Source organism: Manacus candei, unplaced genomic scaffold (genome assembly GCF_025592945.1).
Source record: "Manacus candei isolate 608988 ecotype Guabito, Panama unplaced genomic scaffold, ASM2559294v1 h1tg000150l, whole genome shotgun sequence".
Taxonomy (NCBI): Eukaryota; Metazoa; Chordata; class Aves; order Passeriformes; family Pipridae; genus Manacus; species Manacus candei.
In genome coordinates this window covers 1,127,196-1,152,507 of record NW_026138198.1, presented here as the reverse complement: position 1 = coordinate 1,152,507, position 25,312 = coordinate 1,127,196, and the positions used below count along the sequence as shown (strand labels likewise).

General features: G+C 59.7%; 3 protein-coding genes across 14 annotated transcripts in view; all 3 read right to left on the bottom strand.

Moving 5' to 3' along the window:
* LOC127463090 (maestro heat-like repeat-containing protein family member 6) overlaps positions 1–21,927 on the bottom strand; it is a 66,157-nt gene extending 44,230 nt beyond the window's left edge. For all 12 annotated transcript variants that reach the window (XM_051772153.1, XM_051772154.1, XM_051772155.1 and 9 more), the window contains exons 1-2: positions 21,781–21,927; positions 4,509–4,785 (exon numbers count right to left, since the gene is read on the bottom strand). The gene's annotated coding sequence lies outside the window, so the exon portion shown is untranslated. The remainder of the gene's footprint in view (positions 1–4,508; positions 4,786–21,780) is intronic.
* On the bottom strand, positions 1,092–13,128 carry LOC127463146 (maestro heat-like repeat-containing protein family member 6). The gene is made up of 13 exons (XM_051772220.1): positions 12,757–13,128; positions 12,425–12,573; positions 12,014–12,161; positions 11,615–11,802; positions 11,389–11,526; positions 11,099–11,213; positions 10,790–10,927; positions 10,356–10,535; positions 10,090–10,245; positions 9,831–9,932; positions 1,844–1,946; positions 1,588–1,644; positions 1,092–1,288 (listed from the first exon to the last, which is right to left on the bottom strand). The coding sequence occupies exons 1-13, from the start codon at positions 13,126–13,128 to the stop codon at positions 1,092–1,094; spliced, it is 2,043 nt and encodes a 680-aa protein (XP_051628180.1).
* Positions 17,965–21,596, bottom strand: LOC127463145 (uncharacterized). Its single transcript, XM_051772219.1, has 9 exons — positions 21,327–21,596; positions 21,022–21,086; positions 20,026–20,907; positions 19,592–19,771; positions 19,326–19,481; positions 19,067–19,168; positions 18,837–18,939; positions 18,581–18,637; positions 17,965–18,281 (listed from the first exon to the last, which is right to left on the bottom strand). The coding sequence occupies exons 1-9, from the start codon at positions 21,451–21,453 to the stop codon at positions 18,085–18,087; spliced, it is 1,869 nt and encodes a 622-aa protein (XP_051628179.1). The 5' UTR covers positions 21,454–21,596; the 3' UTR covers positions 17,965–18,084.
* Positions 21,928–25,312: the final 3,385 nt, after the last annotated feature.

Here is a 25,312-nt window from a genome sequence, read left to right as displayed (position 1 = left end):
TCAACCAGGAGTGTTTTGGCCTTGACTGGTTGTGGGAAGTAGCAGAGACTGTGGAAAGCTGCCTTAGGGAACTAGGGGGCAGAAGCATGATAGAAATAGTAACATTAACATGGTATAAAAGGCAGCAACTGTAACAAAGAAAGGTCTCAGTATCCCCAAAGAGCTGAGTCCATGATTTAACACGCCACAAATGGCACCCGAACAGGGACCTTAATAAAACCCCAGAGGGAGGACGTCTTACCCGCGGCGTAGCTGGGCTGGACGATGGGCTGAAAGGAAGCCCAGGTGCACTGCAGTTACCTTCCTGCTGGACAGCAGGGAAGCAGCCGAGGACGTGATGGGGAACTCTATCCCCAGAGAGTATAAGAATGTAATCCAAGTATTTAACATAATTTGTGGAAGCAACAGCGAGAGCTATCAGCTATGGACTTAAAGTGGCTGTTAGCATGGGCTTGTGACAATTGTCCTAACATAAATCCATACACTGTTTGTGAGGTGGAACGATGGGACAAAGTCGGAGCCTGTCTTTGGGACAAAGCTCTAAAAAACGACAAGGAGGCCGCAGGACTTGTAAGTCTTTGGCAGACCCTCTAGGAGGCCCTGAAAGTCTCTGTTGGGTCCAAGAAATCAGACCCACTGCCAATGGAGACAGTGCTTCTTTGGGAAGCACTTTCCTTGGGAAGCAAGCCCCTTGCCTCCCCAGGGATGAGCCAAGTCTGCAGCTTTCTTGGGGAAGCTCAGCACAACCAGCACTGAAGATCAGCAAGATCTTCAAGTGCACAAAGCTGTGCAAGTGGCCCTTCAGGACAGGCCCCTTTGCAGCCTGAAGTGCCCGTGTCCCAGGGTGTGTGTGCCCACGGTGCAGGGGACGAAAGAGAGGCAGGAGCGGGCCCGTGAGCTGCAGAGCTGAGGGTTTGTGCCCTTTCAGTTGCACCAAGACACAGATAAAGACGCAGATAAGGGGAGAAAGCCAGGGTTTATTAACATCAGGGCAAGGGGAAGGATGAAGTGGGGTCAGGAGAAGGGAATGGAAGGAGGGAGCCGTCCCTGGGCCTGCAGAGGCCAGGAGCTGCCTGGCCTTGCGGGCTGGCTCAGTTGGGCCCAGCATCAGCTGGAGCTGCAGCCGCGCTGAGAAGTGGTCCCTGGGCTGTGGTGGGGGGCTGTTGCAGGGACATTGGTCGTCTCAGCGGAGCAGGTGGAGCTCTCATGGCACGGCTGTAAGTGGCCACGAGTGCAGCTCTCATGTTGGAGACGGAGGGGCAGTCGTCCTCGCTCATGGCTGTAAGGCCTGGAAGAGAGAGGAAGGGAGCTGGGGTCAGAGCGTGGCTGTGCAGGGACCCAGGAGCCCCTCCTGCCAGGACCATGCCAGGCAGCTCTTGGCACGGCCAGGAGGGAGCAGGGGCCAAGGGGATGAGCGGGAAAGTGCTGGGCACCAATGGGCACCCTGCCCCTGCCATGTGTGTGTGCTCTGGCCACGGTGTGCAGGGAGCAGAGCCCTGTGCAGGCAGGGCAGGGATTGCAGCTCCCTGCCCAGGGTCTGTGCTGGTCCCCGGCAGCCCCCAGGGAGGCCCCTCTGCCCTCACTCACCCTTGAGGATGGGCCACAGGTCTTGCTGCCACTCCCTCATGTGCCAGCCGGCGACCCCTGGGAACACAGAGGCTGTCAGGGCCCAGGGGCTCCGCATGGGGAGGCCCCGGGGCTGGGCTGGCAGAGGGCGGCAGCAGCCGCCAGGGCACTCGGGGCTCCCCAGCACATCCCTGGGCCCATCCTGCTGCTGCTGCAGCAGCCGGGGCTGGGGCCGAGCTGCAGCGGGGCGGGGAGGGACCGCGGCCTTGGGGCTCACCCATGAACCTGACGGCCGCCTCTCGCAGGGGCTCCTGTGGGCTCTGCAGGTAGGGCAGGGCCTGCTGCAGGTGCTCGCCCCTTCGGCTCCTGTCCTTTTCCATCTGCAGAGAGCAGGGGGGTGTCTGTGGTTGCAGCAGTGGGCAGGGGCACAGGGCCAGCCCCACGCACTGGGCATCAGGGGCTGGGGACTTCTCCAGCCTGGGGCTGGGCCTCCATGCTCGTCCTTACCAGGCAGTCACAGAACCTGAAGGGCTGCTCTGTCTCCAGCAGCTGCTCCAGGTCCTTCCTGTGGAGGAAGCTTGTAGCCCAGAGCAGCGCTTCCCGAGCGGCCTGCAGAGCAGCAGAGAGCGGGACATGGCAGCGCAGCCCAGGGCACAGCCCCTGTGTCCCTGCTCCAAGGGCAGCAGGAGGCTGGAGCCCTTGAGGCCCCAGGGCAGGAGGCAGCCCAGCCCCTGCCCCGGGGACACCAGAGCCCAGCAGTGCTCACCTCTGCCACGCGCTGGTTCTCGTCGTGCCAGCGGAAGAACAGTGGGACCAGGCTCTGGCGCACCTGCATCTCCCAGGGCTCTGTTCCCTCTTCCGCCAGCACCTCCATCACCTCTCGGAAGAGGCGAATGGACAGCAGCTGCACGTGGCTGTTGTCCTGGGGCCAAAGAACACACAAAGACCTCAGCACTGCCTGCTCCAAGCCCTGAAACTCCACAAGTTTCCTGGCAGCACCCAGTGCCTGTGGCTGGGGGCACAGAGCCTTACGTGGTCAAAGACTGGCCGCAGCGCCTCAGCCAGCCTCGGGGCAGTGGAGCTGAAATCATCACTGTTGTCTCCATCCCGGAGCACATTCCGGAACACGGAGAGGGTCATGGCCACCAGCTCTCCATCTCCGTCCCGCAGCAGCTCCAGGAGGGGCTCAGACAGGCTGCAGATGTCTTTGGCCTGGGTGGAACACAAGGCTGTGCTGGGAAGCCCTGAACAGGTGCCCCACCAACCCCACTCTGCCACTGCAAGCCCACGCTGCTGCCCTGGGGCCCAGAGGCCAAAGGCCTGTCCCACAGGGCCTGGGCAGCTGGAGAGGGAGGCAGGAGAGCTGGCAGCAGCTGCCACAGCTCCCCAAGCCCAGCCAAGGCCAAGCCACTGCCCTCCCCAGCCCCAGGCTGCCCGTGTGGCTTCAGCCCCTGCCCCCTTCTCACCATGGAGGGATCCACGCTGAGCACCAGGAGCCCTCGCAGAGCCAGGCGCCGCCTCTCTGGGCACTGGCTCTGCAGGTGCCTTGCCAGGATCTGCAGGACACTGTCGGGAGAGGTGTTCACATCCAGAGAGTCGAGGAGCTGGAAGGCAGAGAGCAGTGCCAGGGTGGATGTGCAGTCACTGCTTGCAATGCCCTCAGTCGTGTCCTCAGATTTGGCCCCGACATCAGCTGGTGCTGTGTCAGAGCTTGTGTCGGTGTCGGCCAGCTCGGTGTCACAGGTGACTGTGCCATCCATCGGTGCCATGTCAGAGATGTCCATGTCATTAACCGGTGCCGTGTCACTGGTTGCTGTGCCCTTGAGCTGTGCCATCTCAGCGGTGTCTGTGCCATCAGTAGGTGCCATGACACAGGTGGCTGTGCAATCACTGGCTGCCATGTCCGAGGTTGCTGTGCCATCAGTCGGTGCCATGTCACCGCTGGCAGCACAATCCATGGGTGCCACGTCACCGCTGGCTGCACAGTCACTGGGTGCAGTGCTGCCATCAGGCTCCACCGCGGGCTGCGCTGCCGTGTCAGTGGTTGCTGTGCCCTCGAGCTGTGCCATCTCGGCGCTGTCTGTGCCAATAACCGGTGCCGTGTCACCGGTGGCTGCGCAATCAATGGCTGCCACGTCGGTGGTTTCTGTGCCATCAATTCCTGCCGAGTCAGTGGTTGTTGTGACATGAGTTGGTGCCATGTCACCGCTGGCTGCACAGTCCCTCGGTGCAGTGCTGACATCGGGCTCCGCCTCGAGCTCGGCTGCGCTGGTGTCAGGCTGTGCCGGGAGCTCGGGCGGTGCGGTCGTGGCTGTTCTGCGCCGAACTCGCATGAATTTCAGCAACCTCTGCAGGAGAAGAAAGGGCAGGGAAGAGAGGGAAGTGGCATGGAGTGCTCTGACAGAGGTACCGGGCGGAGCAGGGACAGCAGGCCCAGCCCAGGGGGGATGGCTGCAGGTACCTGAACTGCCCTGCGCAAGCGGCCACGGGCGCGGTCCTGCTCTTCTGGGCGGTCCCGGCCTGGATCTGGCAAAGAGCGAGCGCAGTCAGAGCTGAGGGGCCGTGGGAGAGGCCAGAGAACACAGCCCAGCCCTGTGCTCCACAGGCAGGGCCAGCCCTGGGATGCCCAGGGGATGGAGCACGGATGCCGGGGGGATCAGCCTTGGACCCCCTTTCCCCTCCCTTTCCCTGGCCATGTCCAGAGGGGATGGCAAGGGGTCCAGCTGGCTGCAGCCACCATCCCTGGGGCCCAGCTCCAGCACTCACCCTGCTGCAGTGGCTGGAAGTGCTGCACCTCCTCCTCTGCTTCCTGTGCTGGGCCAGCTCCAGGGCCTCTCCTGTTCTTCCTCTTCCTCCGGAGCAGCCGGCACAGGCCGAAGCATCCCCCCGCCATGGCACAGTCTGGTCTGGAGGGCACCTGCGGGGGAGAAACCTGGAAAAACCCCTGGCGGCCAAGTGTGACACAATGGCCTGCGGGGCTCCTGCCACAGGGACTGGGGATGGCTTGGAACAGCCCCTGGTGGCAAAGTCTCAACAAATGGCCTCGAGGGCCACTGCCACAGGGGCTGCTGATGGCTTGGAACAGCCCCTGGTGGCAAAGTCTCACAAAATGGCCTCAAGGGCCGCTGCCACAGCCACTGGTGACTCCTCGGAAAAGCTCCGGGTCACCAAGGCCCGTGGCCTGGCCTCGAGGGCCACTCCCACAGGGAGTGGGGTCACCTCAGAAACGCTCCGGGTCCCCAACTCCTGTGCTGTGGCCTCGAGGGAAGTTGATCACAAAAGAACTCTCGAAAACGCTCCTGGTCGACGAGAAAGGAGTTGGCTGCGAGGAGGCTCCTCACAGCACCGCTCTGTCCCGTCCTGCCCAGTCGCCCGCTCCGAGCACGGTGGCGTGGCCGCGTTGCCGCCGACACCTTTATCCCCACGGGTCACAAAGGACACCGGCCCATCCCCTGGGCGACGGCCACCGTGTCACAAAGGGCCCTGTGACACACTGCCATGGGCCCTGGGGCCTCCCCCAGCCCGGCCAACCTGACCCAGCTCCCAAGGAATCCATTCCCAAAAGCAGCTGCAGCCACTGGGGCCAAGGCTTGGCATCTGTGCCAAGGTAGAAGCTGTGGCTCCTTCCTGGAAGAATTTCTTCATGGAAGGCTTGACCTGCAGCACAAAAACACCTGGGCTGGCAAGGCCCAGAACAATCTGGCATTGAGTAATGCTACATTCAGGAAAGCCTGACTTCCCATTCCTCAACACAAGGAGCTGAAAGAAGTCACAGATTTCCCAATGTCACTGAATTGGGAGGACCCAAAAAGTATCTGGAAGTTTGCTTCCCATCTCAAACCTGCAGTTCATTTGCCTTCACGTGGTCCATTGAGAGTCAACTTCCAAACACGAACAGAGAGAAAAACTCTGGGTACTCATTGGTTTGCAAATGGTTTTCTAGGAGGGGATCAGGATATGACTCTTAAAACACGGAAAAATAAAACTACCCACAATGATCACGGCTGAAGCTAAAATGCATTTCAGAAGGAACATTAACACCAATCCCACCCCGTCAGCACCTTCCCAGTCAGGAATTTCCTCCCAGTCTCTAGGAGTAGAGGAAGGGAGGGCTTTGCTTGGCAGTGACAGGATTGCCCAGAACTAACAGAGAACCTGAGCTGGGGAGAAAAGGGCACTTAAATGCTGCTTGACAGGAGCAATATTGCAGCAGCTGTCAGCAGTACACGGGAGGAATTGTCAGGGATGCACTTGGGGCTGCTTGGGCTTGCAATGAGTTGAGAACTTTCCGGACAAACCTGTCCCTCCCAGGCAGCCAAGTGGCTGCAGGGGGACAGTGTCACCAGGGGGTTGTCACCGCAGGGTCGGTGCCCTCCAGGTGTGCTTCAGTGGGATGCCAAGGATGCTGGCTTTGTCCCCAAAGAGCCCATTACTCATTTCTTCAGGAGAACAGAGGTTTATGGGCAGTAGAGGTGTTGGGACAGCTTCCTTCTTCCGACCAGCTGGCTGGGAGCAAGCTGGATGCACTTGGGAAAGGCTGGGTGGATGGTGAGGTGTGGCTGGAGGGATCCCCATGGATCTGCAGAGCAGAAGGCTGGAAGAGAGTTGTTTTCAGGGAGCTTTTCTGAGGAGTGGCTTTTGTGAGGGAGCTGTGGGGGCTCAGCCTGGAGAAAAGGAGGTTCAGGGGGGACCTTCTGGCTCTGCCACTCCGTGACAGAAGGATGGAGCCAAAGCAGGGTTGGGCTCTGCTCGCAGGGATCAAGGGGCAGAAAGAGAGGAAACAGCCTCAAGTTACACCAGGGGAGGTTCAGGTTGGCTAAAATTAGGGAAAATTGTTCATGGAAAGGGTTGTCCAGCCCTGGCACAGGCTGGGCAGGGCAGTGGTGGAGTCCTGTAAGACTCCAAGCCCTTGGAGCTGCCAGCTCATGGGAGTTTGCTGGGAATTTTACTTTCATATATTGATGCAGGGTTCTTTAATAGTTCGAGATAGTGCCAAGAGGATAAGCCATGGGCTTGTTCCCGAGGAATTTCTTTTTTACTTTAGGGGAGCAAATAAGGGCACTTGGCCAAAGTTCAAAAGGACACCACACAAGTGGGACAAAGATGTTCCACCACAATCCTCACTCAGCAGATCCTAGGAATCACAACACCTCAGTCAAAGTCCAGTAAACCAACAAGACTGAATCAAGATCCACTAAACCAACAACACTTAAGGCAACATCCAACCAATTCCCCCACACTTCAATCAAGATCTGATCCCTCCAGCTCCAAACCACCCCAAGCATCAGGAAAGGAGCAGAGAAAGAGAAGCAGAGGCAGCAAGAAGAGAGAAGGAGAAAAAGGGAGAGACAGATGCTGGAGCTACCACCGTAGCCCTGGAGAGGATCAGCTCTCCCCAGTCCCGTGGCAGGGCCAGCACACCAGGCCAACAAGTGCCCCTGGTTTTCTTTGCTCCGGTCCCTCTGGCCAACCCCCCAGGTGGGGTCTGTGACCCAGCAGCCACTCTGGGGCTTCCCTGCCGGGCTGAGGGGCCGGGTTCTCCCTGTCCCTGCCAGTGGGAGCTGGGTGTGGGGCTGCAGGAGCTGTGGCTGTTCCAGTTTTCCCGGGCTGGTTTGGACTGACAGCTACTGCGGGGCTTACCCAGGTGAGCTCCCGGGGCTACCCTGAGGGACACGAGGCCACCCCCCCTCCGGAAGGTTCCACCCATCCCTTCCCCTCCACACCCATGGAGTGGACTGATTAGAAGGTGGAGTCTGATTGCCAGGTGGAGTCTGTTTGCCATTGTCTCCAGCGTGGAGTTCAAAAGCCTGGATGGCACAGCCGGGCTGCTGCCGGAGCTGAACTCCTTGCCAAAGCTGCAGGAGGCACCCAGCAAGCCAGCAGAGGCAGGCAGAGCAGCAAAGAAGAGAAACAGTTCTTCCAACCCAAAAACACAGCAAGGACTTGCTCTCCCAAATCAGGGGTGCCAGGCAGATCTTGCTTGGAGACTGGGGAAGCAGCCCGGGGACACTCAGGGCCCATCTTGGTGCCAGGAGACCTCGGCTGGGATCCTGGTGACCTGGCCATGGAGCATCTGGGGGTACCACGACGAGGGGATTTCGGGCCATGCCCAGGGACTGTGGGGGGCTGTTGGAGCACTGCTGAGGGAGCTGCTGCCTCTCTGTTCCCCTGCCAGTTGGGCTTCTGTGGGAACAAGTTAAGCCAGCAGCAGCTGCATTCAGTGAATTAGGATCAACCAGGAGTGTTTTGGCCTTGACTGGTTGTGGGAAGGAGCAGAGACTGTGGAAAGCTGCCTTAGGGAACTAGGGGGCAGAAGCATGATAGAAATAGTAACATTAACATGGTATAAAAGGCAGCAACTGTAACAAAGAAAGGTCTCAGTATCCCCAAAGAGCTGAGTCCATGATTTAACACGCCACAAATGGCACCCGAACAGGGACCTTAATAAAACCCCAGAGGGAGGACGTCTTACCCGCGGCGTAGCTGGGCTGGACGATGGGCTGAAAGGAAGCCCAGGTGCACTGCAGTTACCTTCCTGCTGGACAGCAGGGAAGCAGCCGAGGACGTGATGGGGAACTCTCTACCCAGAGAGCAAAAGAATGTAATCCAAGTATTTAACATAATTTGTGGAAGCAACAGCGAGAGCTATCAGCTATGGACTTAAAGTGGCTGTTAGCATGGGCTTGTGACAATTGTCCTAACATAAATCCATACACTGTTTGTGAGGTGGAACGATGGGACAAAGTCGGAGCCTGTCTTTGGGACAAAGCTCTAAAAAACGACAAGGAGGCCGCAGGACTTGTAAGTCTTTGGCAGACCCTCTAGGAGGCCCTGAAAGTCTCTGTTGGGTCCAAGAAATCAGACCCACTGCCAATGGAGACAGTGCTTCTTTGGGAAGCACTTTCCTTGGGAAGCAAGCCCCTTGCCTCCCCAGGGATGAGCCAAGTCTGCAGCTTTCTTGGGGAAGCTCAGCACAACCAGCACTGAAGATCAGCAAGATCTTCAAGTGCACAAAGCTGTGCATGTGGCCCTTCAGGACAGGCCCCTTTGCAGCCTGAAATGCCCGTGTCCCTGGGGGTGTGTGCCCACGGTGCAGGGGACGAAAGAGAGGCAGGAGCGGGCCCGTGAGCTGCAGAGCTGAGGGTTTGTGCCCTTTCAGTTGCACCAAGATGCAGATAAGGGGGAGAAAACAAATGTTTATTATTGTGAGGGCAAGGAGAGGGATGAAGTGGGGTCAGGAGAAGGGAATGCAAGGGAGGGAGCCGTCCCTGGGGCTGAAGAGGCCAGGAGCTGCCTGGCCTTGCAGGCTGGCTCAGTTGGATCCAGCATCAGCTGATGGTGCAGCCGTGCCGAGAAGTGGTCCCTGGGCTGTTGCAGGGCTGTTGCAGGGACATTGGTCGTCTCCTGGCACGGCTGTAAGTGTCCACGAGTGTAGTTCTGATGTTGGAGACAGAGGGGCAGTCGTCGTCACTCATGGCTGTAAGGCCTGGAATAGAGAGGAAGGGAGCCGGGGTCAGAGCGTGGCTGTGCAGGGACCCCAGGAGCCCCTCCTGCCAGGGCCATGCCAGGCAGCTCTTGGCACGGCCAGGAGGGAGCAGGGGCCAAGGGGATGAGCGGGAAGGTGCTGGGCACCAATGGGCACCCTGCCCCTGCCATGTGTGTGTGCTCTGGCCACGGTGTGCAGGGAGCAGAGCCCTGTGCAGGCAGGGCAGGGATTGCAGCTCCCTGCCCAGGGTCTGTGCTGGTCCCCGGCAGCCCCCAGGGAGGCCCCTCTGCCCTCACTCACCCTTGAGGATGGGCCACAGGTCTTGCTGCCACTCCCTCATGTGCCAGCCGGCGACCCCTGGGAACACAGAGGCTGTCAGGGCCCAGGGGCTCCGCATGGGGAGGCCCCGGGGCTGGGCTGGCAGAGGGCGGCAGCAGCCGCCAGGGCACTCGGGGCTCCCCAGCACATCCCTGGGCCCATCCTGCTGCCGCTGCAGCAGCCGAGGCTGGGGCCGAGCTGCAGCGGGGCGGGGAGGGACCGCGGCCTTGGGGCTCACCCATGAACCTGACGGCCGCCTCTCGCAGGGGCTCCTGTGGGCTCTGCAGGTAGGGCAGGGCCTGCTGCAGGTGCTCGCCCCTTCGGCTCCTGTCCTTTTCCATCTGCAGAGAGCAGGGGGTGTCTGTGGTTGCAGCAGTGGGCAGGGGCACAGGGCCAGCCCCACATACTGGGCATCGGGGGCTTCTCCAGCCTGGGGCTGGGCCTCCATGCTCGTCCTTACCAGGCAGTCACAGAACCTGAAGGGCTGCTCTGTCTCCAGCAGCTGCTCCAGGTCCTTCCTGTGGAGGAAGCTTGTAGCCCAGAGCAGCGCTTCCCGAGCGGCCTGCAGAGCAGCAGAGAGCGGGACATGGCAGCGCAGCCCAGGGCACAGCCCCTGTGTCCCTGCTCCAAGGGCAGCAGGAGGCCTGAGCCCTTGAGGCCCCAGGGCAGGAGGCAGCCCAGCCCCTGCCCCGGGGACACCAGAGCCCAGCAGTGCTCACCTCTGCCACGCGCTGGTTCTCGTCGTGCCAGCGGAAGAACAGTGGGACCAGGCTCTGGCGCACCTGCATCTCCCAGGGCTCTGTTCCCTCTTCCGCCAGCACCTCCATCACCTCTCGGAAGAGGCGAATGGACAGCAGCTGCACGTGGCTGTTGTCCTGGGGCCAAAGAACACACAAAGACCTCAGCACTGCCTGCTCCAGGCCCTGAAACTCCACAAGTTTCCTGGCAGCACCCAGTGCCTGTGGCTGGGGGCACAGAGCCTTACGTTGTCAAAGACTGGCCGGAGCGCCTCAGTCAGCCTCGGGGCAGTGGAGCTGAGTCCCTTCCTGTCTTCCTCATCCTGGAGCACATTCCGGAACACGGAGAGGGTCATGGCGACCAGCTCTCCATCTCCATCCCGCAGCAGCTCCAGGAGGGGCTCAGACAGGCTGCAGATGCTTTTGGCCTGTGGGGAACAGAAGGCTGTGCTGGGAAGCCCTGAAGAGCTGCCCCACCAACCCCACTCTGCCACTGCAAACCCACGCTGCTGCCCCGGGGCCCAGAGGCCAAAGGCCTGTCCCACAGTGCCTGGGCAGTTGGAGAGGGAGGCAGGAGAGCTGGGAGCAGCTGCCACAGCTCCCCAAGCCCAGCCAAGGCCAAGCCACTGCCCTCCCCAGCCCCAGGCTGCCCGTGTGGCTTCAGCCCCTGCCCCCTTCTCACCATGGAGGGATCCACGCTCAGCACCAGGAGCCCTCGCAGAGCCAGGCGCCGCCTCTCTGGGCACTGGCTCTGCAGGTGCCTTGCCAGGATCTGCAGGACACTGTCATCACCTGCGCTCACGTCCAAATAGTTGAGGACCTGGAAGGCAGAGAGCAGTGCCGGGGTGGGCGGGCGGCAGGAGCGCGGAGCCGGCCAGGGCTGGGCCCAGGCAGCAGCACAGGGCGCAGGCACCGTCCCGGGCAGCTGCGGCTGTGAGAGGGCAGAGAGGGGGAGGCAGCGGGGCCAGGCAGCACTGGCCATCGGGCTCACCTCGACAAGGAAGGCCAGGGCAGGCAGCTCCCAGCGGGGCCCCTCCGTGCTGAGCAGCCCCAGCAGGTGCCTTGCCAGCGGGCCATAGGAGGGGACCAACACGTGGCGCATCTCCCTGTCAGGGCAAAAAGGGAACCCTCGGCCCTGAGTCGGGTGGGCAAAGCTCTGCCAGCACTGGCTGGGCCATCCCTTGGGGCCAAGGCCCTCTGTCCCACGCCCATGGGGGCTGTGTGGGCTGCCCCGTGCCCAGGGCAGAGGTGCCGGGGGCAGCGGGGACAAGGCTGTCTCACCTGGCCAGCAGCCCCACCGCGTAGTGGTGGGTGTCAGCAGAGAGGAGCGCGTCCCAGCCACGCTTGCGCTCCACTGACACCAGCTCCTGGTCCCACTGCAGCCGGCAGAGCAGGGCCCGGATGGTCTGCACCACAAAGCTGTGTGCAGAGCAAAGGCCATGTCAGGCTGGGAGCCCTGGCCCCAGCCCCCAGGGCATGGCAGGGAGAGGGGACGGGCATGGAGCACCTGTTGGGGTGGGCGGGAAGGCCGTGTAGCTCCTGGCATCCCCTCCAGAAGGTGCTGACCTCCTGTGGCATCTGCTCAGTGCTCATAGAAACTTGGCAGAGCAGAGCCAGGAGGAGACGAGGGGCATAAACAAACAGTGCATCTTGGCACTGGAGCTCCTGGACCATCAGCCACAGGGCCAGGGTTGCCTGCAAGAAAGCCACATGGAGACACCATCAGTGCCCAGAGGGAGGGAGAGGCCAGGGAGAGCCAGGGGGAGCAGCCGGCCTGCTGCCCTTGGACCTGCCCCTCAGCCCCATTTACAGCCCAAGGCCTGAGGGAGATGCAAGGGTGGGGGAAGATGGAGAGTCGCTGGAGAGGCGACGTGGGGAGGAGCAAAGGCCACTTCTAGAAACTCACAGCCAGGGCAAAGACGTCCACGTGGTCCCCGTTGGAGGTGCACACGCTGTGCAGTGGCCAGTCCTCCATCACCCTGAGCAGCGTTGGCAGCACCTCGTGCGCTGTGGTGGCCGAGGAGGCGATGGTCCTCCACAGGATTGCAGCAGCTCTGTGGAGCCAGAGCTCTGGGTCAGGGGGGTCTGGGCCTTGGGAGCTGTGGGGGCCCAGGTGACAGAGCCACGGTGCCTTGAGGGGCAGGGAGGGCACATGGCAGCAGGATCAGGGGCTGACATGCCAGGGCTGGGAAGTGGAGGGGCCAGAGGGTGCTGAAATTGTCCACCTGTCTGTCAGAGCAGGAGGGACAGGCTGGATGGGGTGCTGGGTTGTAAAGGCTGGTGAGCCCTGAGGCAGCAAAGCAGCTGGGCCCTGTACCTGTCACACGCTGGGGCACAGTGCAGGAGAGTCGTCACCACGTGCCCAGGGTGTGCGTGGGCCAGCCTGCGGATGGCAATAGGCGGCCTGACCTCTGGAGACACCCGGCACGTGAGCCACTGGTGGATGGATCTGACAATGGCTGGCACCTGGAGGGGAGTGGGAGACACTTGGAGAGCTGCCAGAGCCAGCAGCTTGCCCAGCTTGCCGCAGGAAGGGCTTCCCTTCCCACCACACTGTGCTGGCCTCAAAGGCTCTGGGGGCCCAGGAGAGCTGGCTTGAGGGGCCGCAAGACCCCTGGGGAGCTCGAGCCCTGGCCACAGGCTGCTTACTTCATTCACATTGGAGACAGTTTTCTCCTCCCAAATGTCCAGACTGGGAGCATCAGTGACACTGTCCATGGGCAGGCAGTCGGTGTCTGCGATGCTCTCAGTTGTGGCGTCAGCCTTGGCCCCGACATCAGTTGGTGCCGCGTCAGAGCTTGTCTCGGCGTCGGTCAGTGCCGTGTCAAAAGTGGCTGTGCCATCCGTCAGTGCCGTGTCAGAGGTGGCTGTGACATGAGTCGGTGCCATGTCACCGCTGGCTGCACAGTCCCTCGGTGCAGTGCTGACATCGGGCTCCGCCTCGAGCTCGGCTGCGCTGGTGTCAGGCTGTGCTGGGAGCTCGGGCGGTGCGGTCGTGGCTGTTCTGTGCCGAAGACCCATGAATTTCAGCAACCTCTGCAGGAGAAGAAAGGGCAGGGAAGAGAGGGAAGTGGCATGGAGTGCTCTGACAGCGGTGCCAGGCGGAGCAGGGACAGCAGGCCCAGCCCAGGGCGGGATGGCTGCAGGTACCTGAACTGCCCTGCGCAAGCGGCCACGGGCGCGGTCCTGCTCTTCTGGGCGGTCCCGGCCTGGATCTGGCAAAGAGCGAGCGCAGTCAGAGCTGAGGGGCCGTGGGAGAGGCCAGAGAACACAGCCCAGCCCTGTGCTCCACAGGCAGGGCCAGCCCTGGGATGCCCAGGGGATGGAGCACAGATTCCGGGGGGATCAGCCTTGGGTCCCCTTTTCCCTTCCCTTTCCCTGGTCATGTCCAGAGGGGACGGCAAGGGGCCCAGCTGGCTGCAGCCACCATCCCTGGGGCCCAGCTCCAGCACTCACCCTGCTGCAGTGGCTGGAAGTGCTGCACCTCCTCCTCTGCTTCCTGTGCTGGGCCAGCTCCAGGGCCTCTCCTGTTCTTCCTCTTCCTCCGGAGCAGCCGGCACAGGCCGAAGCATCCCCCCGCCATGGCACAGTCTGGTCTGGAGGGCACCTGCGGGGGAGAAACCTGGAAAAACCCCTGGCGGCCAAGTGTGACACAATGGCCTGCGGGGCTCCTGCCACAGGGACTGGGGATGGCTTGGAATAGCCCCTGGTGGCAAAGTCTCACAAAATGGCCTCAAGGGCCACTGCCACAGGGGCTGCTGATGGCTTGGAACAGCCCCTGGTGGCAGGCTCTCACAAAATGGCCTCAAGGGCCACTGCCACAGCCACTGGTGACTCCTCGGAAAAGCTCCGGGACACCAAGGCCCGTGGCCTGGCCTCGAGGGCCACTCCCACAGGGAGTGGGGTCACCTCAGAAATGCTCCGGGTCCCCAACTCCTGTGCTGTGGCCTCGAGGGAAGTTGATGAAAAAAGAACTCTCAGAAACGCTCCTGGTCGACGAGAAAGGAGTTGGCTGCGAGGAGGCTCCTCACAGCACCGCTCTGTCCCGTCCTGCCCAGTCGCCCGCTCCGAGCACGGTGGCGTGGCCGCGTTGCCGCCGACACCTTTATCCCCACGGGTCACAAAGGACACCGGCCCATCCCCTGGGCGACGGCCACCGTGTCACAAAGGGCCCTGTGACACACTGCCATGGGCCCTGGGGCCTCCCCCAGCCCGGCCAACCTGACCCAGCTCCCAAGGAATCCATTCCCAAAAGCAGCTGCAGCCACTGGGGCCAAGGCTTGGCATCTGTGCCAAGGCAGAAGCTGTGGCTCCTTCCTGGAAGAATTTCTTCATGGAAGGCTTGACCTGCAGCACAAAAACACCTGGGCTGGCAAGGCCCAGAACAATCTGGCATTGAGTAATGCTACATTCAGGAAAGCCTGACTTCCCATTCCTCAACACAAGGAGCTGAAAGAAGTCACAGATTTCCCAATGTCACTGAATTGGGAGGACCCAAAAAGTATCTGGAAGTTTGCTTCCCATCTCAAACCTGCAGTTCATTTGCCTTCACGTGGTCCATTGAGAGTCAACTTCCAAACACGAACAGAGAGAAAAACTCTGGGTACTCATTGGTTTGCAAATGGTTTTCTAGGAGGGGATCAGGATATGACTCTTAAAACACGGAAAAATAAAACTACCCACAATGATCACGGCTGAAGCTAAAATGCATTTCAGAAGGAACATTAACACCAATCCCACCCCGTCAGCACCTTCCCAGTCAGGAATTTCCTCCCAGTCTCTAGGAGTAGAGGAAGGGAGGGCTTTGCTTGGCAGTGACAGGATTGCCCAGAACTAACAGAGAACCTGAGCTGGGGAGAAAAGGGCACTTAAATGCTGCTTGACAGGAGCAATATTGCAGCAGCTGTCAGCAGTACACGGGAGGAATTGTCAGGGATGCACTTGGGGCTGCTTGGGCTTGCAATGAGTTGAGAACTTTCCGGACAAACCTGTCCCTCCCAGGCAGCCAAGTGGCTGCAGGGGGACAGTGTCACCAGGGGGTTGTCACCGCAGGGTCGGTGCCCTCCAGGTGTGCTTCAGTGGGATGCCAAGGATGCTGGCTTTGTCCCCAAAGAGCCCATTACTCATTTCTTGAGGAGAACAGAGGTTTGTGGGCAGTAGAGGGGTTGGGACAGCTTCCTTCTCCGAACCAGCTGGCTGGGAGCAAGCTGGATGCACTTGGGAAAGGCTGGGTGGATGGTGAGGTGTGGCTGGAGGGATCCCCATGGATCTGCAGAGCAGAAGGCTGGAAGAGAGATGTTTTCAGGGAGCTTTTCTGAGGAGTGGCTTTTCTGAGAGAGCTGTGGGGGCTCAGCCTGGAGAAAAGGAGGCTCAGGGGGGACCTTCTGGCTCTGCAGCTCCCTGACAGGAGGATGGAGCCAAAGCAGGGTTGGGCTCTGCTCGCAGGGATCAAGGGGGCAGAAAGAGAGGAAACAGCCTCAAGTTACACCAGGGGAGGTTCAGGTTGGCTAAAATTAGGGAAAATTGTTCATGGAAAGGGTTGTCCAGCCCTGGCACAGGCTGGGCAGGGCAGTGGTGGAGTCCTGTAAGACTCCAAGCCCTTGGAGCTGCCAGCTCATGGGAGTTTGCTGGGAATTTTACTTTAATATATTGATACAGGGTTCTTTAATAGCTCGAGATAGTACCAAGAGAATAAGCCATGGGCTTGTTCCCGAGGAATTTCTTTTTTACTTTAGGGGAGCAAATAAGGGCACTTGGCCAAAGTTCAAAAGGACACCACACAAGTGGGACAAAGATGTTCCACCACAATCCTCACTCAGCAGATCCTAGGAATCACAACACCTCAGTCAAAGTCCAGTAAACCAACAAGACTGAATCAAGATCCACTAAACCAACAACACTTAAGGCAACATCCCACCAACCTCCCCACACTTCAATCAAGATCTGATCCCTCCAGCTCCAAACCACCCCAAGCATCAGGAAAGGAGCAGAGAAAGAGAAGCAGAGGCAGCAAGAAGAGAGGAGGAGAAAGAGGGAGAGACAGATGCTGGAGCTACCACCGCAGCCCTGGAGAGGATCAGCTCTCCCCAGTCCTGTGGCAGGGCCAGCACACCAGGCCAACACGTGCCCCTGGTTTTCTTTGCTCTGGTCCCTCTGGCCAACCCCCAGGTGGGGTCTGTGACCCAGCAGCCACTCTGGGGCTTCCCTGCCGGGCTGAGGGGCCGGGTTCTCCCTGTCCCTGCCAGTGGGAGCTGGGTGTGGGGCTGCAGGAGCTGTGGCTGTTCCAGTTTTCCCGGGCTGGTTTGGACTGACAGCTACTGCGGGGCTTGCCCAGGTGAGCTCCTGGGGCTGCCCTGAGGGACACGAGGCCACCCCCCCTCCATGAGGTTCCACCCATCCCTTCCCCCTCCACACCCATGGAGTGGACTGATTAGAAGGTGGAGTCTGATTGCCAGGTGGAGTCTGTTTGCCATTGTCTCCAGCGTGGAGTTCAAAAGCCTGGATGGCACAGCCGGGCTGCTGCCGGAGCTGAGCTCCTTGCCAAAGCTGCAGGAGGCACCCAGCAAGCCAGCAGAGGCAGGCAGAGCAGCAAAGAAGAGAAACAGTTCTTCCAACCCAAAAGCACAGCAAGGACTTGCTCTCCCAAATCAGGGGTGCCAGGCAGATCTTGCTTGGAGACTGGGGAAGCAGCCCGGGGACACTCAGGGCCCATCTTGGTGCCAGGAGACCTCGGCTGGGATCCTGGTGACCTTTCCATGGAGCATCTGGGGGTACCACGGCGAGGGGATTTCGGGCCGTGCCAGGGACTGTGGGGGCTGTTGGAGCACTGCTGAGGGAGCTGCTGCCTCTCTGTTCCCCTGCCAGTTGGGCTTCTGTGGGAACAAGTTAAGCCAGCAGCAGCTGCATTCAGTGAATTAGGATCAACCAGGAGTGTTTTGGCCTTGACTGGTTGTGGGAAGTAGCAGAGACTGTGGAAAGCTGCCTTAGGGAACTAGGGGGCAGAAGCATGAGAGAAATAGTAACATTAACATGGTATAAAAGGTAGCAACTGTAACAAAGAAAGGTCTCAGTATCCCCAAAGAGCTCAGTCCATGATTTAACACGCCACAAATGGCGCCCGAACAGGGACCTTAATAAAATCCCAGAGGGAGGACGTCTTACCCGCGGCGTAGCTGGGCTGGACGATGGGCTGAAAGGAAGCCCAGGTGCACTGCAGTTACCTTCCTGCTGGACAGCAGGGAAGCAGACGAGGACGTGATGGGGAACTCTCTACCCAGAGAGCATAAGAATGTAATCCAAGTATTTAACATAATTTGTGGAAGCAACAGCGAGAGCTATCAGCTATGGACTTAAAGTGGCTGTTAGCATGGGCTTGTGACAATTGTCCTAACATAAATCCATACACTGTTTGTGAGGTGGAACGATGGGACAAAGTCGGAGCCTGTCTTTGGGACAAAGCTCTTAAAAAAGACAAGGAGGCCGCAGGACTTGTAAGCCTTTGGCAGACCCTCTAGGAGGCCCTGAAAGTCTCTGTTGAGTGCTTCTTTTGGAAGCACTTTCCTTGGGAAGCAAGCCCCTTGCCTCCCCAGGGATGAGCCAAGTCTGCAGCTTTCTTGGGGAAGCCCAGTACACCCAGCACTGCAGATCAGCAAGATCTTCAAGTGCACAAAGCTGTGCAAGTGGCCCTTCAGGACAGGCCCCTTTGCAGCCTGAAGTGCCCGTGTCCCAGGGTGTGTGTGCCCACAGTGCAGGGGGCAAAAGAGAGGCAGGAGCGGGCCCGTGAGCTGCAGGGCTGAGGGTTTGTGCCCTTTCAGTTGCACTAAGACACAGATAAAGACGCAGATAAGGGAAGAAAGCCAGGGTTTATTAACATCAGGGCAAGGGGAAGGATGAAGTGGGGTCAGGAGAAGGGAATGGAAGGAGGGAGCCGTCCCTGGGGCTGCAGAGGCCAGGAGCTGCCTGGCCTTGCGGGCTGGCTCAGTTGGGCCCAGCATCAGCTGGAGCTGCAGCCGCGCTGAGAAGTGGTCCCTGGGCTGTGGTGGGGGGCTGTTGCAGGGACATTGGTCGTCTCAGCGGAGCAGGTGGAGCTCTCATGGCACGGCTGTAAGTGGCCACGAGTGCAGCTCTCATGTTGGAGACGGAGGGGCAGTCGTCCTCGCTCATGGCTGTAAGGCCTGGAAGAGAGAGGAAGGGAGCTGGGGTCAGAGCGTGGCTGTGCAGGGACCCAGGAGCCCCTCCTGCCAGGGCCATGCCAGGCAGCTCTTGGCACGTCCAGGAGGGAGCAGGGGCCAAGGGGATGAGCGGGAAGGTGCTGGGCACCAATGGGCACCCTGCCCCTGCCATGTGTGTGTGCTCTGGCCACGGTGTGCAGGGAGCAGAGCCCTGTGCAGGCAGGGCAGGGATTGCAGCTCCCTGCCCAGGGTCTGTGCTGGTCCCCGGCAGCCCCCAGGGAGGCCCCTCTGCCCTCACTCACCCTTGAGGATGGGCCACAGGTCTTGCTGCCACTCCCTCATGTGCCAGCCGGCGACCCCTGGGAACACAGAGGCTGTCAGGGCCCAGGGGCTCCGCATGGGGAGGCCCCGGGGCTGGGCTGGCAGAGGGCGGCAGCAGCCGCCAGGGCACTCGGGGCTCCCCAGCACATCCCTGGGCCCATCCTGCTGCCGCTGCAGCAGCCGGGGCTGGGGCCGAGCTGCAGCGGGGCGGGGAGGGACCACGGCCTTGGGGCTCACCCATGAACCTGACGGCCGCCTCTCGCAGGGGCTCCTGTGGGCTCCGCAGGTAGGGCAGGGCCTGCTGCAGGTGCTCGCCCCTGTGGCTGATGTCCTTCTCCATCTGCAGAGAGCAGGGGGGTGTCTGTGGTTGCAGCAGTGGGCAGGGGCACAGGGCCAGCCCCACGCACTGGGCATCAGGGGCTGGGGACTTCTCCAGCCTGGGGCTGGGCCTCCATGCTCGTCCTTACCAGGCAGTCACAGAACCTGAAGGGCTGCTCTGTCTCCAGCAGCTGCTCCAGGTCCTTCCTGTGGAGGAAGCTTGCAGCCCAGAGCAGCGCTTCCCGAGCGGCCTGCAGAGCAGCAGAGAGCGGGACATGGCAGCGCAGCCCAGGGCACAGCCCCTGTGTCCCTGCTCCAAGGGCAGCAGGAGGCCTGAGCCCTTGAGGCCCCAGGGCAGGAGGCAGCCCAGCCCCTGCCCCGGGGACACCAGAGCCCAGCAGTGCTCACCTCTGCCACGCGCTGGTTCTCGTCGTGCCAGCGGAAGAACAGTGGGACCAGGCTCTGGCGCACCTGCATCTCCCAGGGCTCTGTTCCCTCTTCCGCCAGCACCTCCATCACCTCTCGGAAGAGGCGAATGGACAGCAGCTGCACGTGGCTGTTGTCCTGGGGCCAAAGAACACACAAAGACCTCAGCACTGCCTGCTCCAGGCCCTGAAACTCCACAAGTTTCCTGGCAGCACCCAGTGCCTGTGGCTGGGGGCACAGACCCTTACATGGTCAAAGACTGGCCGCAGCGCCTCAGCCAGCCTCGGGGCAGTGGAGCTGAACTCATCGCTGTTGTCTCCATCCTGGAGCACATTCCGGAACACGGAGAGGGTCATGGCCACCAGCTCTCCATCTCCATCCCGCAGCAGCTCCAGGAGGGGCTCAGACAGGCTGCAGATGTCTTTGGCCTGGGTGGAACACAAGGCTGTGCTGGGAAGCCCTGAAGAGCTGCCCCACCAACCCCACTCTGCCACTGCAAGCCCACGCTGCTGCCCCGGGGCCCAGAGGCCAAAGGCCTGTCCCACGGGGCCTGGGCAGTTGGAGATGGAGGCAGGAGAGCTGGCAGCAGCTGCCACAGCTCCTGAAGCCCAGCCAAGGCCAAGCCACTGCCCTCCCCAGCCCCAGGCTGCCCGTGTGGCTTCAGCCCCTGCCCCCTTCTCACCATGGAGGGATCCACGCTCAGCACCAGGAGCCCTCGCAGAGCCAGGCGCCGCCTCTCTGGGCACTGGCTCTGCAGGTGCCTTGCCAGGATCTGCAGGACACTGTCGGGAGAGGTGTTCACGTCCAGATAGTCGAGGACCTGGAAGGCAGAGAGCAGTGCCGGCGTGGATGTGCAGTCAGTGCTTGCAATGCCCTCAGTCGTGTCCTCAGATTTGGCCCCGACATCAGCTGGTGCCGTATCAGAGGTTGTGTCGGTGTCGGCCAGCGCGGTGTCACAGGTGACTGTGCCATCCATCGGTGCCATGTCAGAGATGTCCATGTCATTAACCGGTGCCGTGTCACTGGTTGCTGTGCCCTTGAGCTGTGCCATCTCAGCGGTGTCTGTGCCATCAGTAGGTGCCATGACACAGGTGGCTGTGCAATCACTGGCTGCCATGTCCGAGGTTGCTGTGCCATCAGTCAGAGCCATGTCACCGCTGGCAGCACAATCCAGAGGTGCCACGTCACCGCTGGCTGCACAGTCACTGGGTGCAGTGCTGCCATCAGGCTCCACCGCGGGCTGCGCTGCCGTGTCAGTGGTTGCTGTGCCCTCGAGCTGTGCCATCTCGGCGCTGTCTGTGCCAATAACCGGTGCCGTGTCACCGGTGGCTGCGCAATCAATGGCTGCCATGTCGGTGGTTTCTGTGCCATCAATTGCTGCCGTGTCCAAGGTTGCTGTGACATGAGTCAGTGCCATGTCACCGCTGGCTGCACAGTCCCTCGGTGCAGTGCTGACATCGGGCTCCGCCTCGAGCTCGGCTGCGCTGGTGTCAGGCTGTGCCGGGAGCTCGGGCGGTGCGGTCGTGGCTGTTCTGCGCCGAACTCGCATGAATTTCAGCAACCTCTGCAGGAGAAGAAAGGGCAGGGAAGAGAGGGAAGTGGCATGGAGTGCTCTGACAGCGGTGCCAGGCGGAGCAGGGACAGCAGGCCCAGCCCAGGGGGGGATGGCTGCAGGTACCTGAACTGCCCTGCGCAAGCGGCCACGGGCGCGGTCCTGCTCTTCTGGGCGGTCCCGGCCTGGATCTGGCAAAGAGCGAGCGCAGTCAGAGCTGAGGGGCCGCGGTAGAGGCCAGAGAACACAGCCCAGCCCTGTGATCCACAGGCAGGGCCAGCCCTGGGATGCCCAGGGGAGGGAGCACGGATTCCGGGGGGATCAGCCTTGGACCCCTTTTCCCCTCCCTTTCCCTGGCCATGTCCAGAGGGGACGGCAAGGGGCCCAGCTGGCTGCAGCCACCATCCCTGGGGCCCAGCTCCAGCACTCACCCTGCTGCAGTGGCTGGAAGTGCTGCACCTCCTCCTCCTCTTCCTGTGCTGGGCCAGCTCCAGGGCCTCTCCTGTTCTTCCTCTTCCTCCGGAGCAGCCGGCACAGGCCGAAGCATCCCCCCGCCATGGCACAGTCTGGTCTGGAGGGCACCTGCGGGGGAGAAACCTGGGAAAAACCCCTGGCGGCCAAGTGTGACAAAATGGCCTGCGGGGCTCCTGCCACAGGGACTGGGGATGGCTTGGAACAGCCCCTGGTGGCAAAGTCTCAACAAATGGCCTCGAGGGCCACTGCCACAGGGGCTGCTGATGACTTGGAACAGCCCCTGGTGGCAAGCTCTCACAAAATGGCCTCAAGGGCCGCTGCCACAGCCACTGGTGACTCCTCGGAAAAGCTCCGGGACACCAAGGCCCGTGGCCTGGCCTCGAGGGCCACTCCCACAGGGAGTGGGGTCACCTCAGAAACGCTCCGGGTCCTCAACTCCTGTGCTGTGGCCTCGAGGGAAGTTGATCACAAAAGAACTCTCAGAAACGCTCCTGGTCGACGAGAAAGGAGTTGGCTGCGAGGAGGCTCCTCACAGCACCGCTCTGTCCCGTCCTGCCCAGTCGCCCGCTCCGAGCACGGTGGCGTGGCCGCGTTGCCGCCGACACCTTTATCCCCACGGGTCACAAAGGACACCGGCCCATCCCCTGGGCGACGGCCACCGTGTCACAAAGGGCCCTGTGACACACTGCCATGGGCCCTGGGGCCTCCCCCAGCCCGGCCAACCTGACCCAGCTCCCAAGGAATCCATTCCCAAAAGCAGCTGCAGCCATTGGGGGCAAGGCTTGGCATCTGTGCCAAAGCAGAAGCTGTGGCTCCTTCCTGGAAGAATTTCTTCATGGAAGTCATGACCTGCAACACAAAAACACCTGGGCTGGCAAGGCCCAGAACAATCTGGCATTGAGTAATGCTACATTCAGGAAAGCCTGACTTCCCATTCCTCAACACAAGGAGCTGAAAGAAGTCACAGATTTCCCAATGTCACTGAATTGGGAGGACCCAAAAACTATTTGGAAGTTTGCTTCCCATCTCAAACCTGCAGCTCACTTGCCTTCATGTGGTCCATTGAGAGTCAACTTCCAAACATGAACAGAGACAAAAAATCTGGGCATTGATTGGTTTGCAAACACTTTTCTAGGAGGGGATAATAACAGGACTCTTAAAACCAGGGGAAAATAAAACTACCCACAATGATCACGGCTGAAGCTAAAATGCATTTCAGAAGGAACATCAACACCCACACCCCACACACCCCCCTCAGCACCTTCCCAGTCAGGAATTTCATCCAATCTCTAGGAGTAGAGGAAGGGAGGGCTTTGTTTGGCAGTGACAGGATTGCCCAGAACTAACAGAGAACCTGAGCTGGGGAGAAAAGGGGACTTAAATGCTGCTTGACAGGAGCAATATTGCAGCAGCTGTCAGCAGTACCTGGGAGGAATTGTCAGGGATGCACTTGGGGCTGCTTGGGCTTGCAATGAGTTGAGAACTTTCCGGACAAACCTGTCCCTCCCAGGCAGCCAAGTGGCTGCAGGGGGACAGTGTCACCAGGGGGTTGTCACCGCAGGGTCGGTGCCCTCCAGGTGTGCTTCAGTGGGATGCCAAGGATGCTGGCTTTGTCCCCAGAGAGCCCATTTCTCATTTCTTCAGGAGAACAGAGGTTTGTGGGCAGTAGAGGTGTTGGGACAGCTTCCTTTTCCCAACAAGCTGGCTGGGAGCAAGCTGGATGCACTTGGGAAAGGCTGGGTGGATGGTGAGGTGTGGCTGGAGGGATCCCCATGGATCTGCAGAGCAGAAGGCTGGAAGAGAGATGTTTTCAGGGAGCTTTTCTGAGGAGTGGCTTTTGTGAGGGAGCTGTGGGGGCTCAGCCTGGAGAAAAGGAGGCTCAGGGGGGACCTTCTGGCTCTGCAACTCCCTGACAGGAGGGGGGAGCCAGGAGGGATGGTACTCTGCTCGCAGAGATCATGGGGCAGGATGAGAGGAAACAACCTTAAGTTGTGCCAGAGAGGTTTAGGTTGGCTATTTGGGAGAATTTTTCACAGAAAGGACTGCTCAGCACTGGCACAGCTGCCCAGGGCAGTGTTGGAGTCCAGATCCTGGAGGGATTTCAAAGCCATGTGGATGTGGCACTTGGGGACATGGGTCAGTGGTGGCCTTGGCAGTGCTGGGGAACAGTTGGATTCCATGATCTTGGAGGGCTTTTCCAACCGTAATGATTCCAGGATTGTTCTGGATCACCTGAAGGAAACCTGTGTGCCCTGCTGGTGTTCTGCTCTCCCTTGCCTTGTGCAGCTGCAGCTGCAGGAGGGATATTGGAGCTGGGACGTGCAGCCGTGCTGGAGAGAGGGCTTCAGCCTGTCCAGCCTGCTGTAGAGAAGGGATTGAGTCAGCTCCACGTGGATTTAGGGTCTTTTTTGTGTGCTCCCTGCCAGGAGATCTGGGAAGGCAGCACACTGATTAAGAGCTGCCAGAAAGGCATGGGAGGCAGACAAGAATCCTGTCAAAAACCTGTGCCAGCTGGGAGTGGGGGGAATGTGCTGCTGCAGCGAGAGGCCTGGTCTGGGTCGATCATCACAGGGGAGCTCGAAGTGACTCCATTCAGGAGCATCCTAAATGCTCCTGGTTTAGGAGCATCTTCCTAGGGAAATAAACTTGCCAGCTGAGGGCTCAGCAGGCTGGGAGATGCTGATGCCACGGGATAAAACAAAGGGGAAGCAGCAGTGTAACATATTTATGGTGAGGCCCTGGCACAGGTTGCCCAGAGAAGCTGTGGCTGCCCCATCCTTGGAAGTGTTCCAGGCCAGGTTGGATGGGGCTTGGAGCAGGCCAGGTTGGATAGTGGTGGAAGGTGTCCCTGCCCATGGTAGAGGGTTGAATGAGATGGTCTTTAAGGTCCGTTCCAACCCAAACCATTCTGTAGTTCTATGCTGATATTTTGACAAGATATAAAGTGCAGATTTTACATTCCTGGCAGTAAAATCCAGGCTGATGGTGTTTCTCCAGAGTTCAGGGAAGCCCATGGATGATGGAGACGGTACCCAGCTGGCCTTGCAATCTGTGATTCCAGCAGAACAGTGGTTCTTCCTGGCCATGGGAGGCTCAAAACCCACCCCACATCACCCTCAGCTTCCTCAGTAATAAATACTGGCAGACAGGGTCTGTGTGAGGAAAAGTGTCACGAAAAGCAGGTGGGATCACAGAGGGTTTGCAGGGATCCCAGACCAGGATATGTTTGTTTATGCATGTGCTGTAAGTTTCATCTTATGAGTAAATATATTTTTGGGACTGTTCACCTCAGTTTAAGATGCCAAAGAATGTGCAGCCTTTGGAGATACACAGAAGGAAAGTTGTAAGGGACATGTCAGGGATATTCCATGCTTTCTGTGTTGAAATGGGGAAGTTTTCCTGCTGGGGCTCAGTGTTTGGATTTTGTATGAATGTTTTGGAGTTTCTGAGATATTGATGAGTGAACAGAATGGAAGAACTTTTCCATACCCCATCCTTGAGACTCATGGGGTGCGTGGGGGCAGTGGCTAATAAGGACTAAGTCAGCAATTGCAATCGAGTTTTGACTCTGGAGGGTTGGGATACAATGTTTAAGCCAGGAGATGATGTGGGAATTGTCAGAATCACAGCAAACTGACTCCTCAAAGTGATGGGGCAGTGTTAGTCAAGAGTGGCCTGGGTGTAGCAGCCACTGCTACATCAGTGAGCATGTACCTGTAAGTTTGTAACTAGCACTCAGTCACTTCATATCATAAAAGTCATACAGTCCTCTTTAGGGTTTTGAAAATACCTGCCCCAAACTTACTTTGTGGCTACCAAACTGGACCAGGATAAAACAGCTGTTCATAATAACTGTACTCATCAGTTGTGTCTGCAGGTTAACCTGCTGTATGATTCAATGTTGTAGTTATTGTTAGTCCTTAGGGTTCGACATTACATGTAA